The sequence below is a fragment of the Prosopis cineraria genome, unplaced genomic scaffold, assembly GCF_029017545.1.
Source record: "Prosopis cineraria cultivar Desert tree isolate PC_DT_omini unplaced genomic scaffold, ASM2901754v1 PC12, whole genome shotgun sequence".
Lineage (NCBI taxonomy): Eukaryota > Viridiplantae > Streptophyta > Magnoliopsida > Fabales > Fabaceae > Prosopis > Prosopis cineraria.
Window position 1 is genome coordinate 38,868,128 of NW_026555343.1, and position 13,792 is coordinate 38,881,919.

Below are 13,792 nucleotides of genomic sequence, written 5' to 3' on the forward strand. Positions count from 1 at the left end.
TTTACCCTGTTTCAAGTTCCAGCTAATCCAATCATCTATTGTTCGCAGATTAAAGAAGTCCCATTGATATCTAGTGTGCAACTCCTGTAACATGTACGCACGGAAACTCTCCAGTCACTTGTCACTCATGGCATGGCATGGCATGCTTTTAGGAATGTCATTTCAACATTTAATTCAGAACATTTAGAAGGCTCAAATTAGTCAACCTTTTTTTTTAAAAAAAATCATATTAAAACCTAATTCAAAATAAACTTCGCTGTTGTACCCAGAAAAATCATAGTTCATAAAATTAACTTATAACCAAGAAATCTTGTATTTTGTACTTATTTTTGCAAAAAGTCAATAGTTTCCAAGATATTGTATTTAATATTTTTGTATCCTCACCATTATTATCCAGGTCTCCCATGCTTCACCTTCTGATCCTAAATAAGATGGGTTGACTTTTGGGACAAAAAGGAATATAGGACAAAAAATTTAACTGCGCTCATTTTTTGCTACGGGACATGGGACGCTGCTGTTACAATCTCGATCTGTCCTATAAACACCTTATGTGAAAGTACAAGGAGAAAAATATTAATTATTTTATTTTATTTTTCCAAAAATATCTGATCAAGTCGCATAAGCAACTTGCCAGTTTTGCATTTCCATCCTTTACTAATTTCTCGACCATTGCTTTATAGATTAGAAATTATATCAGTCACTGTAGATTTAATGTTGAAAAGACGTTCAAGGGCTCATTCATTCGCTTCGCATAATAAGCAATTGAAATTTGAAGACATGATGAAAAAGTTTGATTCTAGAGGATATTCTTTTTTTTTTTTAAGGTAGGGTGAAAATATTGTTTTAGAGAGAATAAAAACATTGGTAATTATAATTTTAATATGTTTTAGTATAGGTTTTCATAATTTTTTTTATTATTCCAAATCTATCTAGTTTATATCATTTGTAATGTTAGTTTCTATATTTTTGAATATATCCATATGAATAATAAGATGGCATTAATAATGGCTTGACATCAATGGTTAGGTTTGACATTGATAGCTATGTCAACATCAATGGTGTGGCTGCATGTGGAGATATTGTCAAGAATGAAAAAGATAATTGAATTAAAAAAATTTTTAAATACTTGAACTATTACTTATCATGGCAGCTGATATTTGTTAAAATATTAAACTCTTGAAAGTTAATGTCTACTCTGATTAAATGAAAACCTTATCACACATTGAGTATAACTATTTTGAAGGACACCCACTCTTTGAAATTATCAGAAAAATTAAAAATCTCACTATAAAAAACTAAGTGATCACTTTTGATCATATTTATAAAAAAAATAACAAACGTGTCAACGTGCTTGTCCACTAGCCATCTTAGGATAACTTCAACATTAAAATTTTGATAATCTCTTACCTAAATGTAAAAACTTTATCATTTTAAACATGACTTGATTTTTATCTCTTTTACACGGTTATGCTGTGTACTTGTATCCCCTAAAAGAAGAAAAGAAAGAAAAAAGGAGAGAAATGCAGATTAACGGAGTAAAGGATGAAAAAAATGTAATTTTACTGTATGTATATCCACAATTACTTAAGCCTGTCCATTCAAATGAAAGCGCGTACTGAAATTAAAGTTCGAATAATTTTCCAGGTCTAGTTTCCTGTTTCCACTGTAACGTCTTCGAAAATTCCGGCCAAAATTATTGTCTCGCTACCTAATCCCCTCAATCGTTGGATCTAAAATTTGGAAAGCTGTAATACGCCTTCTATATATTTTCTTTTCCTTGCCATCACAGCTTCACAGGATTCAGCCTCCTCGTTTCTGTGTGTTATGTTCATTCCAGTTCCAGATATAGGTTGTTATTAGTCTCTCTCTCTCTCTCTCTCTTTGTTGTTTGCGTGCCTTCGATTAATATGTTTGTCTATGATGATTCTTGCATTGCGTTTTAACTGCCAATTCTTCGGGTTTTTTCCCGGTTCATTGCCTTTTCTTATATCCTGCGATTATCTTCTATCTTCGGACTGCACACTTGATCGTGGTTGAACCGGCTATATGTACTCCTCCTCCCATTAAATATATCTTTGATGTGATATTAATTAGTGCTTTTAGATTGTATAAATTTTATTTTCATATTTTTTTATAATAAAAAAGATTTAGGTGAGTTGAATTTGTTTCACCCAAATCTGATATGATTTTAAACTTAAAGGCGCATAAATACTACTCTCCCATTTAAAAATATAAGACATTTTTTAAAAAGTTTGATATTAAAACATTTTTAAGTCTTTCTATGTATAATCATTGCCTTTTTTTAAAAAAAGTGCCCCTATTAATAATAACTTTATATTTGTTATAGAGTATTTAATATGGTAAATATGGAAAGATAGGATTAGTTAGAAAGTAGGTAACTATTTTATTGAGGGATGAGATTCGATTAAAAATGTCTTATATTTTTTAATAAAAAAATATTTGAAATATTCCTCTTTTGTATTTACTGTCAGAATGTTACTGTAGTTCTACAGTGATTATCATTTTTGTAAAATTATAAGATCAACATTTACTCAATATTTAACTTCTATTAATTGTTATAAATCGTTTAGTTTGTGGGGAATGAAGAGGATTTTAATGGGTTTTAATTTTAATGAGTCTGATTTAAAAATTTAAGAATACCATGTTGAAAGTTTTAAATTAATTTTTGACTTCTTTACTCATACATTTTTCCTCCCTTAAAATTTTGTATCATTTATCCTTTTTAAAAAAAAAACTAAATTCATTAAAATCTTTACTTTGCCCAACCCTTTCACTCCCTTTAAATCAAATATAGGATTAATGTCCTGTGCATCGTATGAGATCTTAAATCTAATTTATTTTTGTTATAAAATATAGTTAATTTGAAGAGTAGAGGAGAACAAGATAATACAAATAATTGAGGAGAATTCTTATTCACTTGTATATGCTTTAGACATGATCTTTATTTATAGGCCTCTAAGCATTCAAGTTTTATCCTAATGTTACAAAAACATAAAGAAACATATAATAGTATATTATGTAACTTTTAAAGGTTATAAAATTAACAATAAGAAACTCCTTTCATATCATTCATTAAAACATTAAGGATAAATGAATTCTAAGAACTATAAATTATGGATATTCATAATATAATATTTATAATAATTTTTTATTACTCCGATGCAACAAGAAGTTTTTTTTTTATTTGGTTGTATATTATTTGTTTGGATTTTAGCATGATACAGGAAATAAACTTTTAGACTTAACATATTCTTCTAGTCCTATTTATAGAGTAGAGAGTGAACGTTCATTTTGATCTTATTTATAAGGTACATCAATAATTGTTATTTTTATATTTATTATTTTGTCCCTATTAAATATTGGGAAGCTTATTAAATGCTAGATTATTTCATTTTAAAATAGGTATATTTAATAAGAGATAAAGTTGAAAATTTGTTGAATTTTTAGACAAATTAATGTTAACGAAATTTAAAATTTTTCTTGATTTTGATAAAAATGCTGAAAATGATTTATAAATAAGAGAAGAGGAAATATGTTTTAAATATGCAGTAAGCAATTCAATCAAATAATTAAAAATTCATAATCTTTATTCATAATTCATTACTCCAAATAATCTAAAAAGAATTACATACAAGTTTCACACAACACATTCAAATGTCATAAGATTCATTAACAACTTCATGAGAGAAAATGACATTTTCTTTTACTCAGTTGTCAATAAGTTTTGTAGTATTTAATTGTGTTATATGGGATATCAAAGTAATTCTCCCAATAATCTAAGACATTCTTTTTCTTTTTTATTTAACCCAGGGCAAAAGAAAAATTAAAGCCAAAAAAACCAGAATCAGAAGCAAAGGAGATGATGCCCATTGCATAAGTCAATTCATAAGGTTCCCACTGTTGACAAGAAGATAAACTCCTTAGTCATATTTTGTGTTTGTTATGCAAACCATTTAATAAATGCATTAGTTTCTCTAAAGGTTTGGTTATAAGTGAGATTATATATATATATATATACATATATATTTGATTTGATTATGTAATTGGGTTAGATTTAAACACTAATGAGCCTAATCAAAGGTAGCCATCTCAAAGACTTTTTTTGTATTCACATGCACTTGAATTTGATGATTTGTGTTTAAGCGATCGACCACAATCCTTGTCGCTATTACCAATACTTGCTGGTTCATAATTAGTGAGATTTCAATCACACATAAATCAAGTCCTCTTATGTCAAACTCAAAAGCCGGGTGTCTTCTGTCTTGGAGAGTCAATATGAAGTTAAAGCCTCCGTAGATTCAGCGAACACTCTAATTTTCCTATAACCTTGAGCCCAACAAAGTTTCAAACCCTCCAAAATTCTCATAAGCTTAGCTATAGTGGTAACACCCCAACTTCTTCCAGAAAACTACATTTCAAGATGCCATATTCATCATGGACGAGCCCTCCACAAGTTGCATCTCCTATTTGGTTGATTAATCCATTCATATCAAGCCGAACCCACCCAATTTTGGGGGCAACCCCATCCCGGATGTGAAAGCATTTTATTACGTACCAAAATTGTCACTTGTCAGCGGAAGAGCATACACTTATATCATCCATTGTTTAGTGTGAATGCCTTGTTCTATTCCAGTTAATATGGAAGCATCTTCTTGCACCCATGTTGTCAAAAAGCACACCCTCCAAATTCAGAATTTGTTATTGTGTTTAATCATGATCTAATATTAAAAATTTTATTTTTTATTGTTTATGAGGAAAAATCAATGGCGGCTAGTGCTTCTTCTTCCCAAGTTTATCGGGAAAAATATGATGTGTTTATAAGCTTTAGAGGTTCAGACACCAGACATGGGTTTCTTAGCCATCTAAAAATGGAATTGCACCAAAATCATATTGAAGTGTATGTGGATGAGAGGCTGGAGGAGAAGAAATATCATCAGCACTTGTGGAAGCAATAGAAGGATCAATGATTTCATTGGTGATATTCTCTAAAGACTATGCTTCTTCAAAGTGGTGTTTGGAAGAGCTTGTCAAGATCATGGAATGCAAGGAAACCAATCAACAGATTGTAATACCTGTTTTTTACAATATCGATCCTTAGATATCAGACATCAAAGAGGCTCTTATTCAGATGCATTTGCCAAACATGAAAAGAAGTTCAAGGATGACATGGACAAGCTGCAAATTTGGAGATCTACTTTGACTAAAACTGCTCATTTGTCTGGGTATCACTATTCATCAGATTTTCGGCAAGTTTTCTTAGTCAATGTATCATTTCATAAAATGTCTTATGGAGTTTTCTTAGTGTTTCCAGAAAAGCTATCCTGTGAAGGTTAATCAATTATTCTTTTTCTTTTTATGTTTTCTTTTTATATGCTAGAAATGAATCTGAACTCATTGTTGGAATAGTCAACGATGTCATGAAAAAATGGGCAGATAAGTATCCAAAGAAGTCTGGAAACTTTAAAAATCTTGCTGGAATTTATCAGAATTTTGCTAAGGTTGGATCATTTGTGAAAATTGAACCACAAGAAGTTTGATTTCTTGGAATTTGGGGCACTGGAGGAATAGGTAAAACAACTCTTGCTCATGAAATATATGACCATTTTTCTTCTCAATTCGAAATGTCTTGCTTCTTAGAAAATGTGAGAGCAAAATCAGAAAAGATTGATGGTTTCAAGTATTTGAGTCAAGAACTTCTTTATAAGCTACTAAACCAATAAGTCTCCATGTGAATGCTACAATTAGGAGGCTACAGCCAAAAAAAGTCTTCATCGTGCTTGATGACGTGGACAACCCAATGCAACTAAATGATCTATCTGTAGTAGAAGAAACTTGGTTGGGATGGGGTAGTAGAGTTATTATATAACAAGTGGAGACAAGCATGTTCTTAGGAGTGCAGGGATTGATGAAGAATATATACATGAAGTGAAGGAATTGAACTTTGAAGAATCACTCAAACTTTTCAGCTTCAATGCCTTCAAACAAAGTCATCCCATGATTGGATATAAAGAGCTATCAGGGAGAACAGTTGCCTATGCTAAAGGCATTCCTTTAGCTCTAGAAGCTTTGGGTTGTCATTTTTTCTTATAGAAGTAACAAATATTGGGAAAGTGAGCTTAGAAAACTCCAAAAGTATCCAAAACAGGACATTCAAAACATATTGAAGGAAAGTTATGATGGATTAGATTATAATGACAAGCAAATATTCTTAGACATTGCATTTTTTTTTTTTTGGAGAACAAAAAGATAGGTTACAAGTGTGTTAGAAGCTTGTGATTTTGAAGCATTCAGTGGAATTGAAAATCTTGTCAACAAAGCTCTTGTAAAAATTTCAGATGAAGGGTCTATAAAATCCACGATTTGATGCAAGAAGTGGGTGAGCAAATAGTTCGTGAGGAATCTCCCAAGCATCCTGAAAAACGTAGTCGATTGAATGACACTAAAGAAATTTTCGATCTATTAAAACATAGCATGGTAAGAGAAAGACGCATTGACTTTTCTTTTTATTTTTTTCAACCAGTTTTTAATAACTTTATTGTCATTTTGAATTTGCTTTTATGTCAGGGCACTAAGAAAATTCAAGGCATCACAATGGATGTGGCTCAAATTAAAGATGTGCGATTGAGAGCTGACACATTCACCAAAATGAGAAAGTTGAGAATCATCAAGTTCTATTCCAGTTGTGGATGGCAAATGACATCTCATATAAAGCTTCCCCATGATATTGATTTTTTGCCTAAGAGCTTGAGGTACTTTCATTGGGATGTTTATCCTTTGAAGTCTCTGCCATTAGGCTTTTGTCCAGAGAACCTTGTTGAACTTCAAATGGAATACAGCAATGTGAAAAACCTTTGGGATGGAGTACAGGTACTTCATACATATACTGAAAAGTATTCTGTTCATCTTTAATCTAATTAAATTATGAGGACCTTTTATGTAATTTTATCATTTCATTGTTATAGGATCTTCCAAATTTAAAGATAATAAATCTAAGCGGATCCCAACAATTAATAGAGTTGCCTGATTTCTCTATGGCACGCAAGCTTGAGACAGTACACCTGGATTTCTGTGAAAATCTGCGCAGTGTGCATTCTTCTATCTTATCTCAAGCACTTGTAAATTTAGATGTATCATATTGCTCAAAGTTAGAGAGTCTTAAAAGTGAGGCACATTTAAAATCTCTCTCTGACCTTAGAGTTGATGGCTGTGATAGCATCAAGGAATTTTGTTTGTCATTGGGAAACATTGAACAATTAGATCTATGGAGCAGTAAAATCGAAATATTGCGTTTGCCAGCAATTGGGCATTTTACAAAACTTCGAGAGTTTTGTCTCACTGGTTCAAGACTAAGTAGTCTTCCCATAAATGAGTTGTGTTGCTTGACAAGTCTTGTGAGGTTTCGACTTGACACTTTCCACCAAGTGGTTCGCAAAACGGAGCTAGAGACCCTACTTGCTGCCTGGCGTGGTTTAAGGCGTTTATATTTAGACAACTGTAGTAGATTGTCAGAAATCCCTGACAATATCAGTGCCTTAACAGAGTTAGAAGCATTATCATTGGCAGGATCCAGGGTGGAGATATTGCCAGCCTCCGTGCAGCATCTTTCAAACCTGCGATGGATTTACTTGATGAATTGTAGGATGCTTAGGTCTATACTTGGACTTCCTCCCACTCTTGAACTTTTAGAAGCCACAAACTGCATATCACTGGAGACAATATTCCGGTCGGCACGATTTCAACATGAATTCAAGCAGAATGTACGTTGCTTTGATTTCAAAAATTGTGCAAAGTTGGATGAGCCTTCACTTCTCTTTATTGATAAATTAATTCACTGCTCAGTTATTTCAGCTGCTGCTAAAAACTTTAAATGTTATAGCGTCTGTTACTCAGGAAGAAGAGTTCCTAATTGGATCAGATATAAACAGATGGCAGTGGCTTCAGGTACTGTTGAATTTACCTGTAATCTTGAACAATCACGAGGCATGGTGTTTTGTTGTGTTCTTCCACCCACCCCAATGGGCCTGACCATTTGCTGTAATTACTCTGATGATAACAACCTCAAATTCAAAACCCAATACTTAAATACTTTCTATCGTCGGAGGGGCTACACTTCGGATAATGTTTTTCTATGGTATCAGAAATTTACCCCAAATCATGGCAGGATTGCATGTAAATTCTCTGCTACATATTGGGATGATGATATTGAGTTCATCGATTCTGATGTCCCCATTAAAGCATGTGGAGTGTGCCCAATATATGCCTCAGAGACAGAGTTCATGCTGGATAGGAAAAGAAAGAGGGATGCATGTGTTGATGATTCTGTAATGCGGAAAGAAAAGCGCCACAGGCAATTCCTCTGATTACCTTTACAGGTACGTCTAGCTTCTTTCGTTAATTATAAGCTCAACTTTAATGCATAGTTGCATCCATCTCCCTATTATATCTAAAAAAAGGTACACATAATTTATGAATTAATGTTTTACTTTAACACAGACGGATTTATGTTAGGGGGCTGGGGGGAGCACCCCACCAAATGATACCCAAGAAAAAAAGAAAGTAAAAATTACTTGCTTTTTATTTGTCAAAAATGGTCAAATTAATTTTACACCCCCACTATAATGTAGTTTTTTATTTCCACCCCCCCCAAAAAAAAAAAAAACTTTGTTCTAGATCTGTCCCTGCTCTTCCATATACAATGAATTAAAAATCTTCAAGTATAAAGCAGTTTGTTTGTCATATCTTCAAGTCCATTGATGTGCTTGAATCATCAATTCATCATGACTCTTCTACAAGAATTGAATTTCGCTGATATGTCTCTAATAAAAATCTTTGTTTTTGGCTTGTTGCATTCTATAGCGTTTGCTGATTGCCGTTTTCATTGTTTTCTTTTGTAGAATGTCATTTTTAGGTAGTTAAACTTTAAGTCATGGTTAGAATTTAATAATAATTGCAATATTTACACTTGTTAGATTACTCAACTATTCTAGTATTTGTCCTTTAGGGCTGGTCTAATTTTTTATACAAATTGAAGGAGAATGCTACACTTTCTTTTCCCTTCATATTTAATTTCTTTGGATTCAACCCTTAATTTATTCTGTTTTTAATCTGTGAAAATCATGAATACATGTGGGAGGAAGGACCCCGTTTAAAGTTTGGTACATCATATCGTTCTTGGTGATTATTATTGCGTTGCTGCTAGCTTCTGCTCACAGTCAACTGTAGCATGTAGTTGAACTCATAGCTTTGTTTGAATCTAAAATTCTTAAACAAAGCAGAATTTGAATTAGGATTGCAATTGAAGCGAAATTAGTGATCGAAAAGGATTTTTGATAAAACATGTATTATAATGAAGAACATCCCTTTGTTACTAATAATCAGAGCATTTACTCTCAAGTATACTTAATTTCATGAACATGTTTTCAAACTTTTTTATTGAACAACTGTTTATTAAAAATGGATTTCATGCATTGCACAAAGTCTAAGGTTGTACTATTGAATAGCTCAACTTCCTGTAAATTTAATTATATACCTTGATATTATTGATTTTCTTTTTTGCACTTTAACTTGTTATGAGCAGGTTTTCCTCTCAAAAGAAGTGAGGGGGAAGACATTCTATTTAAGAAGAGACAGCAGTTACAAGTTACAACTGCAATTGTGCTTGTGACAATGGGAGATTGACAAAAGAATGTCAGAAATCCTCCTCTCAAGTTGTGGTTACTCGATTTAAAAAAAAAAAAAAAATCAAATGACTTCATTCAATGCTAAGAGGATTCTTTCCCATCTATATTGCTTCTAAAGAGCATTCGACTAAAATGAGGCTTGTTACCAAGCCCTTGTCCTTTTGCACAAATATTGGGGAGAACATCAAGTATATTCATGTATCTTAAAGCAGAAGAATGAGTTCATCTTATTGTAACGATGATTGAATGAAATCTGTGTTTCCGAAAGACAAATGTATCACATAACTCATTTTGTTAAGCAACGTTTGTTTCGTCCAATTTCAAATCCAAATGGATACAACAAAATGACCAAATGGAGATTTACAATCGCTACACGGCAACAAGATTCTATCAGCACTGCGATGTCAGAAATTTCATAATTATAAATAAATCTCATCCTTCTTCTAAAGGATTATATTTCTAGTGGTGTTTAGGGATGTGTCTTGTATCCTTCACCAACCTCATTTTAAAGCATCAATGCACAAGAGTCAAAATTAGCCTAAGTGATTGTCGCTGTCTGTATCATGCTATTCATACTCTATAGTAAGGCAATCCTTCTGCCTACGTTTACGACTTCCCTTCTTTTTCATTTTCTCATTCGGTAAGTCTTCAAATTGCTCTGCCAAACATTTATGTACAATATTCCTAACCTCAACAAGCAACTCTCCATTATAAGAATCCAATCCTTCCGTGGACACTATATCTGCTATGTTTGCAATTTCCCTCATTGCAGTAACCTGGGGAAAAAAAAATATATTTAGTTGTCAATAATACATAACTACCAGGAGTTTCCCTCAGCTCAGTCTAATCATTTATAAGATGCAGACCAAACTGAAGCAACCGATGGACAAAAAAATTATAGCCCACCCATATATGATGGTCCTAATCTCTTTATATGATCAAGATCAATTAAGTAATTACTTGTTAATCAATGCTTAATCTTACAAAAAAATTAATAGAAAACAACTTTTAGCTGATAAGCCTCAAACCTGCAGCTTATAAATTGTGTAATTCGAAGTTTTATTTCACAGAGAAAATAACAAGACGTGAATGTATGCACGCACATGGGCGAGAAAAATGTTAAATTATGAACTAACATGCAAATGCAATCCTCGGATGGTTCTGTTCGCTTCATTACAAGACTGAAAACCAAACCATCTGATTAGTCTTGAGTTAAAAGCAACACGCAGTTGAATTGATTTTATGAGTGTGACACTGACTGATTTTGTTTTGGTGCTGGACATTTTAAAAGCTACAATCAACAGACAAATACATGTTGATTGTTTCCCACAGACTTACAGTTCTCTGATACTCTGACTCCAGAGATGATGTAACCCTTCCGATATATCTTCGAGTAATCTTCTGGTACCACTGCATGTACTCATCCTCATTAACACTGTCATCACTTCCCATGATATAAAGCCAACGCTCTGACCATTCTTTGAGTGCCAGATCCATTTTCCCCAACAAGTCCACCCCATGGTCCACTATACGACTCTTTCTCTCCCACTGTTGCACTTCCTTTGGGATTGTTTGACACATCCCAAATTGCCTTAAGCAGCGATCTGGAAGGTGCCTTTCTGCCTTGTCAAAACATAATAGCATTGTTCTAGATGCACGTAACATTAGACTGGCTCTTATATCTTCTGGTATAGCTGTACAGTCCATATCCCTATAAGGAAGCCACCGAACCTGGATACAAACAGTAAGGCAGATTCAGTATCGTCACCTTGATGAATATATTAACCCCATATTAAACTTACGTTGCAAGGATCAAGAGAATCCAAAGCCTTTCTGTAGGTCACTACATTACATTTAGCTCTTGAACCACTTTTCCCTTTCCATCTAAGTACAAAGGGGAAGCAATTACTTTCTGGTTCTTGATTAAATTTTGGGTGACCAACATTGAGGCGAGAATAACTCCAACACTGAAAAGAACACTAACTCAATTATCAGCGTTAAGAATGAGAATCATTAGCAGAACAAATCACAATAATACATAATAAATAAAGCAAAAGTTAAAAAAGGATGATGTTTGTGACCTGTACTAGAGTTAAACAGCCACTAATGGTACTCTGGGATTTAAGAGAGGCATTGCCAAGGGCTCTGTATAAAAATGCCAATGCAGCAGCACCCCAAGCAAATTTCCTAGCTTTGTCAAAATCCTCAAACAAAGAAAGATACATTACAGGGACTTTGTTCCCAGTTGTTGTCGAAAATATCGTACTTCCCACTAGGTATAGAAGGTAAGCACGTGTACAGCGCTCAATCTCTTCCAGTGGCACATCTTCAGGACACTCAGAAAAGAACTCCTTCAGCCAAGTAAGTTTCACCATTCCACCATTCAGATCCTCCGGTACTCTCCCAAGCAACTTTTCACAAACTGAACTTGGAGTACTGATCGGACCTATGACCGGATCTCCATCAATTGCCAATCCAAGCAACAATGCAACATCTTCAAGGGTTATTGTCATTTCTCCAACAGTCAAGTGAAAGGTATTTGTTTCCCTTCTCCACCGCTCTACCAAAGCAGCTATCAGTGCATTGTCAAGACTCATAGCAGGAAGCACACGTAGGTAACCAAAACCAGCCTTCTCAACCAACTCAATCTGTTTAGGAGTGAGCTTCCACTGATCAAGCATTGAGGTGTGTTCATGACATCTAAGAACACCACGTTCCTGTGTTTTTTTTTTTTTTTTAAATACAAGAGGAAATTTTATCAAGAAGGAAGGGAAAATAAATGAGAAAATGACAGTATCTTCATGAGATAAAGTACTGGAATCAAAACTATAATAGGAAAGAAACTCAATCATGTAGCAGACCCGTCCAATCCCTATGCACATCTAATAAAATCATGATCTGAATATGCAATTGGGGAATTGGTATGAATAATATGTATCTCATGGTATGCATACTAACACACACATATATATATATAAGTAGTAACAAGAAACTCACTCACCTGCCCATCCCAAACTGCTGAAGAGACATGATTATCTTGATCATAAAGTACAGATTTATCAATTGGCCCAGGATCTTCATTAAATTCCATTTAGGGGGACTGTCCAAAATACAGGAAATGTTCAATAGGGAAGTACCAGATAATTATCCCCACATTGTGATTCTGAAGCAACGTATTCAAGCCACTGCTATTACTTGTCTATGATGCAGAGATAAAATCTCACTTGCAAAATAATTGTTCTAGTGATGACTTTTAGGCAGCTGAGTAAAATGTGATTACAGCAATCAATTACAGGGTTTTTTTTCTTTTTCAAGTGCTTAAAAATCAAGAACTAAATATATCTGAAAATATCTGCCATCAAAATTACCCAGATGCTCTATTTCTAATGACATGGATGATCACCAAAGAAAGGAAGGAGACTATCCTCAAAGAGAACCACAGTTTTCTACCTCCTCTTTAAGACAATGAGAGAGGAAGAATTTTTTTATAGAAGAATTTCATCACTTTCAAGCTTCCAAAAGGAAAAATGAACCGAAACAAAGTGTGAAAGTTCCTACATGTCTCTGGTATATCATAAATGATCACATACTTCAATTATACGCCCAATGGGTATTACTCTGAAAATACAAAAAACCCAAATCTATCCCCTTAGGCTATCTTGAATGTTGATTACACAATAAAGCCAGATAATTTTTCAAGAAAAGTAGTTCGGCATCTCCCTTGACTCACAAACACCCATCATACTTTACAATTAGCTCACGCCCCTGACAAATTTGTCGACCCTAATGGCTAACACGAAATGAATGTCAAGAAAATTATCAATTAACGGAAATTAGATATAATACATTTGACTAACAAGTTAACTTAGGAAGATCGATACAGATACAGAAATAAGAGTACTAGCACAATCCTAAACAGTAAGAGAAAGAACTAGAACCTGAAACTGATAAAGAAAGTTCACAAATCACAATATAACGTCATAGTCGATGATGAAAGTGAAGTAGAGATGGCAGATGAGGATGAGCGGAAGTGGAGGGTGAAGCACTGACGATTATGGGATGTTAACAACGAATAGCGATGATGGAAGAGG

The 13,792-nt window shown here is 33.6% G+C and overlaps 1 protein-coding gene across 2 annotated transcripts; it reads right to left on the reverse strand.

Moving 5' to 3' along the window:
• Positions 1-9,959: 9,959 nt before the first annotated feature.
• LOC129287833 (protein MAIN-LIKE 2-like) lies at positions 9,960-13,792 on the reverse strand. Of its 2 annotated transcripts, XM_054924080.1 has the most exons (6): positions 13,640-13,792; positions 12,703-12,801; positions 11,783-12,418; positions 11,504-11,668; positions 11,040-11,432; positions 9,960-10,477 (listed from the first exon to the last, which is right to left on the reverse strand). In XM_054924080.1, exons 2-6 carry the CDS (start codon positions 12,790-12,792, stop codon positions 10,268-10,270), a joined length of 1,494 nt encoding a protein of 497 aa, XP_054780055.1. In that variant the 5' UTR covers positions 12,793-12,801; positions 13,640-13,792; the 3' UTR covers positions 9,960-10,267. The 2 variants fall into 2 exon arrangements, with proteins under 2 accessions (XP_054780055.1, XP_054780056.1); XM_054924081.1 differs by lacking the exon at positions 12,703-12,801.